We start from the raw sequence: 7,677 nt of genomic DNA, 5'->3' as shown, positions 1-7,677 counted from the left end.
TGCAGCATAGACTGATAAGAACTTTTCGTTACTGGATTGTGAATTCAAATTGCACAAAATTAAAAATAATTAATATTTATTAATATTTTAATAATGTTTCAGGAATATTAAAATATAATACCTAGGTTTATTATATAAGTGGACATATAACCTCTATAGAATACTCCTGTAATATTAAAAAAATATTTATATTTTTAAAATATTATAATAACATTATTTTAATTTTTTTTTAATAATATTCATGTAACATTCTAGGAACATTTTGCGCTTATAGGTATATCATTGCACCTCGTCGCGATGAGGCTCTTTATTCGAACGTATGACACATTTACGTTCCGAGAATTTAATACAGCTCCCGGGAACAAAGAATGAGAGAATTAAATGACGCTCGAAATGGTCTAAACAAAGATCTCGTGATGAAAGCTCGACAGGCATTTTTCTTTTAGGGAGTGACAAAAATTGATTTTCAAAGCGACAGATATTATTTTTGTAATCATATATGCATTATAATAATTGACGCAAAGATATAATAGATTTACGATGTGAGCACCTTCAAAAAATAAAAACTGCGAGAACAATTGCCGCTTGTCAATTATTATAAAACTTCCTTTTTTCATGTATATTATTTATTATGGAAACAAAATTTTTCGGACAATATTTAGATCTATTCGTTTGGAATAAAAAAAATCGTTTCTATAATTGGTATTATTCTATTCTTGCCAGCTAAGCTTGCATTGTCTCTTTCATTTTCTCTATTTTTCTTCAATGTGAAGAGAGAAAGCGAAAAAATTAACCAGAAAAGAAATTCAATTATAAAAGAATACTCAGGTAGCACAAAGAGTCCGAAAAAATTTCACTTTTATATCATCAATTGTGAAGGTTTAGATCTAAAATAAGATATACTCTCTTTTTAGACTTTTTCTAATTCTTAATTTTGTATAATATAAGAGTAAATTATAACTTTTTGGTTTTTGTGCAAATTAAATTATTACTTTTATTAAAGATAACATATACAAATGTGCATATAAATATATTTCTATATATATTTCTTTTTAATTTTATTTCGAACAGATTGCGTTAATTCATAAAGAACTTAAGAAGGTGAATATTTTTCGAGTTCAAACGGATCAGTTGTGTTATTTAGGTTGGGGTTGATTGTGTATCTTAAAACGCGAGGGAAGTGAGTAAATTTATTAAATATTGACTAATAAAATTATAAATATTTTAGTAAATTTTCGCTCGTTTTTGTATTTTTCATCTCGTTTCAAAATACATACAGAATGCTTTCTATTCAGTGACACAAGTCGTCACAAGTGTCGTTCTATCTTTTGTTCGTTACTCATTGAACGTCAAGAACGATAGAATGATGTTTGTGTCGACTAGTATCGCTAACAATAAGATCCGATTGCACTAACATTACTTTGACTATAAGCGAATCTCAAAACTCTCCCTTTCTCTCTCTCTCTCTCTCTCTCCCTTTTCAAAGCCGAGAAAGCGACAGAGAAAGAAGAAGAGAGTTTTAAGCCTCGCTTAAAGATAAAGTAATGGTTAGTGTCTAATGAAAAGCACTCGAAATTGACTACCTGGAATTAGATTTGAAACGTTCGCGAATGCTCGATTCAAATCCGCCGCGTGGAAGCCTCATGGTTGGTGCGTGGGATCGTGGACGCGCGACGCGATTGGCTGAGAAGTTCATGTTCCCCTCTCCACGGCAGTCGGCGTGGTTGCGACAGGAGTGATTCGGTTCGTTCCGTTCCACGAATCGAGTTCCCGTCATCGCTCGTCGTCACTCCGCGACCATCTGCGACCGAGTCTCGAACGCGTACGTCCATCGCGCGACTCGCGTACCCCGCTCGTGCCTGCTGGGCGGCCTGCTGCTTTCGCGTACGGCGTGCCAGGACCGCCAGGTTTCATGTGTTGACATCCCGCGCGAGACGAGACGCAAGAGTGATCCGGCGCGCCTGAATTACCCATCTTCCCAGTTCGTGTAAAGTAAACAGCGACGCGACTGCAGGCGACCACGATGTCCGCGATATTTGACATCGAGCTGCAGGATGCAGGACTGCCGCACAGGGACGAGTCGGAGGACGACGACATCATCGAGATCGACGCGGTAATTAAGGCTTCCCCGCCCTCCTTTATCACCCGACGGGAATGGGAATCCCGATACCTCCGCGTCGCGCCCGCCCGCGACAGCGGCACGTGTACCGTCATTCTAACGCCGCATCTGTTTTCCTTTTCGCAGGAAGAATGCGTCACGCTGAACGAGCATGAGATCGTAAGGTGAGTAGGACCTCTGCGCGCGTGTTCCGCTCGTGTATGTACACGCTCGTCCGCCCGTTTGTCATTTGGGTGATCGATTCTCGATCAACCAATTTCGGGATATCAACTTTCAAATATCGGAATGACTCTGGATCCCCGCGTTTTAAATATACATATAATGAATTTTACGTTAATTTACGTTATGTGATAAATCGGGATAAATGGCGTTCTTTCGGGACGCTTCTGTAGAAACCCGAAAAGATGTCCCGTAAAATTTGGGACGGTTGGTTACCCTACCTTGTCACCCTTCTGGTTATAAATTTCTTTCGCTTATCGCTTCCAGCTCATCAGACGTGGTGGAGACGGTGGCGATATCGGAGCATAATGTCAATCGTACGCACGAGAAAGTCGGACCGCAGGACTTTGAATTGTGCAAAGTTATCGGAAAAGGCGGCTACGGCAAGGTGTTTCAAGTGCGCAAAATAACGGGAAACGACACCGGCACGATCTTCGCTATGAAGGTACCGAAATCCTCGTAACATGTAATTGTGTAAAATAATTTGTTTATGTAATTGTTTATGTAAGTGTAAAGTAATTTGTAAATGTGTCACGTTTGCTAAATAGGCAGTGTGTGAAAAGTAATTTCGATGAAAGACGATTATAGTAATATTGGTAATCTAAGAATGTTATCTCACTGTTGCGTACTATGTACGCAAGTAAGTAACATGAAAAAATTATGTGCGATACTTTGCATTTCATTGTTTGTGATTGCGTTTTCAGTTCTATAATAAACGCTGTACAGTTCATGTAATTGGAAAACGTACTTCAAATTTTTATAAATATATATTGAATACATAATAGATATTAAGATTTAGCCTGATTCATATATTTGGTCTTTCTTTATTATTTGTATTTCATGTTTTTCTTGATCAACATTTTATGACCAAAAAATTACATGAGTTTTGTGAACAAGAAATTTACATGAGTTAATTTTAATTATCTTGTTATTTGCTAGCAATTTTACTTTAATTGTTATGAACTGAAAGTAATTAGTTTTTGCTGTTTTATCTCTAGAACGATAATTATAAATTCTTTAATCAGTATCTATTTTTATATTATCTTCTGCTGACAAACGTTTTTATTTATAACTCTTTTCTTCAGTCATTCAACATATTCCTTTATGTCTTGTTTGAAACAGGTATTGCGCAAGGCTTTGATTGTAAGAAATCAGAAAGATACAGCTCATACTAGAGCTGAAAGAAACATCTTGGAATCCATAAAGGTTAGTTATATTTGTATACGCTAAAAAATTTGCAGTAATTATAGAATTCAACAAATGGTTAATATACGTATATAATCTTAATAGTACGTATAAAAAAGATACTTATAATTCTTGATTTTTTAACATGTTTCAATCAAAGCTAATGCTCTATTTTCTTCTATTTATATTATATTTTGAACAAAATATCAATTCATTTATTTATGCTTGCATCTGGCAGCATCCTTTTATCGTAGATCTCAAGTATGCCTTCCAAACTGGTCATAAATTATATTTGATATTGGAATATATGTGCGGTGGTGAATTGTTCCATCATTTAAATGACGAAGGAATTTTCATGGAAGATACTGCACGGTGAGTGAATCATCAAAATATCTTCAATTATATTTTTCAAAGATAAATCATTTTATAACATGTTATTTGTTTTGCAGTTTTTATTTGTGCGAAATTACGTTAGCTCTGCAACATCTTCACTTGCAAGGAATTATATACAGGTATTATATTTTCTTTATAAGTTTTCTACGTCAAGAATTAAAATATAATTTAAGGCCCGTATACAAAACTTTTATAAGCGCTTTTATCTCTGAAATTCTATAATATGCGTAACGTAAAGTATAATAATGTTAGCACGTTAACATCGTTATAAGCGTGTTCTGAATATGGGCCTCAATATAATTGATATACATATTAAACGTTTTGTTTATACGCGGCATTGAGTTTATGACGCTTGTAATGAATTGTTTCAGAGATTTGAAACCAGAAAATATTTTATTGGATGTAGATGGGCATATTAAGCTGACTGATTTTGGATTATGTAAAGAGCATATACAAGAGGGTGCTCTTACGCATACATTTTGCGGAACTATCGAATATATGTAAATATCATAGAGTACAGATTGCTAAGAAATTTCACAATTATAATTGATTTGTTATATTATTTTATTAAAGGGCACCTGAGATTTTAACGAGAAGTGGACACGGGAAAGCAGTAGATTGGTGGAGTTTGGGAAGTTTGACGTATGACATGCTTACAGGAGCAGTATGTATTGTCATTACGTATGAACCATATTATATCGTTCGTAGTATGTTCGTGATATGAGCTCAAATAATGTGTATATTAATTCACATTACTATTTGCTAAATTTTTAGCCACCATTTAGCTCAAACAGCAGGAAGAGAACTATCGACAGAATTCTACGTGGCAAATTATCTCTCCCAGCATATTTAACAGCCGATGCTAAAGATCTTATTCGAAAATTATTGAAGGTTAGTGTTCATAAATTAATCTTGCTGTTAATATTCTTATCTTAAAAATGATGTTATTTTGAGAAAAATATAATATACATTAAGAGTAATTTTCTTCTGTGTAGAGACAAGTTGCACAAAGATTGGGATCTGCTCAGTCGGATGGTGAAGAAGTAAAGGTACACAAATTCTTCAAACATATCAATTGGAACGACGTTATATCTCGACAGTTAAAACCTCCTTTTAGACCAAAATTGTCTAGCAAAGAAGATGTATCACAATTTGATAAGAAATTTACTACTTCAGCACCAATAGACTCTCCAGTAGATTATACTTTGAGCGAGTCAGCTGATGGGCTATTTCAGGTGAATTTTTTTAATTTGTATGTCTAGAGACATAAAGATTCTATAACAGAATATAGCTACAAGCGATTTTGCCAAAGTCCTATAAGAAAGTTACGTATACTTTTTCTCTATATACATACATATACTCATTTTAACTTATACTGTCTCATTCCATGGCTTTAAGATTATAGAGTGAAATAATATATGTATATAGAAAGAAAATATATCTTTCTCATAGGACTTGATAAAATCGCTATATATGTCTAATATTTGTTTTCACCAATGTGGATTAACTTTAATTTTGATTCAATTTACTCTTCTTTCTATCTTTCTCTAATTCTTAGAACTAGAAAAATATTTAAAGTTAATCTATCAGTTGAAACAGGCAAGTGTATTAATAAGTCATGATGTCTGACATCATTTCTTAATAATGTAACCTTCTTCAGGGATTTACATATGTAGCACCAAGTATAATGGAAGATGTATTTCTTCAACAACCCTATCTAAGTACCATGTCATCACCACGAGTCATAAAAGCTAGAAGTCCTCGCAAAGCAACTCGTGGTTTTTCACCTCGGACGACGCATCTTCATTTTCACAATACCCATTTACCAAATCACACGTAAGAATAGAAAAGTTACAAATTCTATTTTTAAATTAATTCTTTTATAGTGTATAGGATTTTATATTATAAAATTATCGAGTTAAAAAGAGTATGACGATAATTTTCTAGGTACAATGTAGTTGGTCACAACAACGTGGAAGATGCAGAGATGATTGAAATAGGCTAACCATTACTATTAGACTAGTAGATAGCATTTTTGCCCAACTGCTGGATATTCATCATCCTCAGGGAGGGGTTTTATAATTTAGAGGGAGTAGTTAGGGAATGGATATACAGTATCCATTATATTACATTGGATATCCAGCAGTTACATTTAGCAAATCTTTTTTATATCCATATATTGCGCATAAAAATATCAATTAATAGATTATGATTTGATAGCGACGCAGCAGGTATTTGGTAGCACATACAATAGTCGCATTTTTTAATAGATTAAATAATCCACAAGAAAGTACATTATTTCTCAACTAGTTATTACAGATTGCTTCAATTAGCTACAGAGTTATTGAAAAATATATTTTTTGCATTGGAGAATTATTCATATATCAATTTTTATAAAACTTTCTATCATTAGTTTTAAAATCTTCAATCTGAATCTTTTTTGAGATGCAGCAATCGTGTTATTCTTTATTTATATGACAAGATCATAATTTGTACTGTGGTGTAGCCAAAGATAAGCTTTTAAAATTTTGGAAATATTCAAACTAATACTCGAATCTTAAGAAACTTACTCTATATTATAGAAGCTAAAAACAGGATCTCTCTTGATAATATTTTTACATCTGAAGATTTATACATACGTCTCTAATAAAATATAAGCATATTTTTTTTATATCTGAGAAATCTATCAATATTTACTGATTATTGTTAATTATATTTTTTTAATAAGAAAAGTTTCAAGAAATGCTACCACAACCGCTCCGCCGCTTAAAGTTCGTTCCATATATACCGTGTATACCGTATATATTGTTAGGAGAAAATATTTTCAGCAGTAATAACGTTTCCATGGCAATAATGTAAGAAATAGTTTGCCTAAGTAATGACTGTAGGGATGGAGTATATAACACTACAATGGAATTGCATTTACACAATGAAAGTTCCTATATATTGCAAATTCGATTACAATATAGTTTATATTCTCCGGAACGAAAGAACATTTTGTTAAATAATCATGTGTGTCAGTATCTTAGAATGAGAATGACCATTGTCATTCAGTAACTTGAAAGCGGAAGGTATGAAATATTACAATTGCAAATGCGGACCTATATCCTGAATGTATTTTTAACTCCAGGTCACAGGTTGTTCTTATTGTAAGGTATTGATGTTAGATCTATTGAAAGAGATGAATGCGTAGTTGAATTTATATTTAAATGAAGAATATTTTTTTGATAGCTTTGTTTTTTAACTGATACATTGTATCCTTTGCTATATGTTCATGTTATTAAAACGATAAATGCAACTCTTTGAGGTACAAATCTAATGTCTTCTTGCGAAAGATATTTTTACGTTACATACATTGAATCAATGAAAAGTCAGAATAGTACAAGATGAGAACAAGTTACCATGGTAACAATGTTACTGCAAAACATGGACTTTCCATCCGAATGAGTATTCTATACTTGTTCCTTATGTTACATGCATTAATGTATCATTTGTGTAAATACATATAGATAATATTGATTTTACTTACAGAACGCAGTAGGAAAAAATAGACATAAGCAAGAGTGATTGTAAATCACTCACGAAAGCTCCAAACTACCCAAGTGTTCAGTAGGCCATGCTAGCAAGCAAATATCTTTTAATTATTTATAACAGATAACCGGATAGTCGAAATGTAATCACTCTTTCTCTCAGATATTTTTTGTCCGTACATGGAAACTCTTCATGGTTTCTCTTGCAGGCAAGTTGCATTTCGACTACAT

The 7,677-nt window shown here is 33.2% G+C and overlaps 1 protein-coding gene across 2 annotated transcripts; it reads left to right on the top strand.

Annotated features, from left to right (window-relative positions):
- The first annotated feature begins 1,736 nt into the window (after positions 1-1,736).
- LOC108720805 (ribosomal protein S6 kinase beta-1) lies at positions 1,737-7,677 on the top strand. 2 transcript variants are annotated; one of them, XM_018445011.1, is made up of 12 exons: positions 1,737-2,113; positions 2,246-2,283; positions 2,606-2,783; positions 3,461-3,544; positions 3,762-3,895; positions 3,973-4,035; positions 4,288-4,416; positions 4,490-4,580; positions 4,691-4,807; positions 4,912-5,151; positions 5,577-5,752; positions 7,448-7,677. In XM_018445011.1, the coding sequence occupies exons 1-12, from the start codon at positions 2,024-2,026 to the stop codon at positions 7,455-7,457; spliced, it is 1,350 nt and encodes a 449-aa protein (XP_018300513.1). In that variant the 5' UTR covers positions 1,737-2,023; the 3' UTR covers positions 7,458-7,677. The 2 variants fall into 2 exon arrangements, with proteins under 2 accessions (XP_018300513.1, XP_018300512.1); XM_018445010.1 differs by lacking the exon at positions 7,448-7,677 and adding an exon at positions 5,864-6,197 and having other exon boundaries at positions 1,738-2,113.

The sequence above is a fragment of the Mycetomoellerius zeteki genome, unplaced genomic scaffold (assembly GCF_001594055.1).
Source record: "Mycetomoellerius zeteki isolate Tzet28-1 unplaced genomic scaffold, Tzet1.0 scaffold155, whole genome shotgun sequence".
Lineage (NCBI taxonomy): Eukaryota > Metazoa > Arthropoda > Insecta > Hymenoptera > Formicidae > Mycetomoellerius > Mycetomoellerius zeteki.
This window is presented reverse-complemented; position numbering and strand designations above follow the sequence as displayed.

Bases quoted from the DNA above. Each gene is read 5' to 3' on its own strand.
- LOC108720805 (XM_018445010.1), top strand. From the start codon at position 2,024: ATGTCCGCGATATTTGACATCGAGCTGCAGGATGCAGGACTGCCGCAC. The intron at 4,036-4,287 runs GTATTATATTTT...GAATTGTTTCAG, and splicing joins TTGCAAGGAATTATATACAG to AGATTTGAAACCAGAAAATA. The intron at 5,152-5,576 runs GTGAATTTTTTT...AACCTTCTTCAG, and splicing joins CAGCTGATGGGCTATTTCAG to GGATTTACATATGTAGCACC.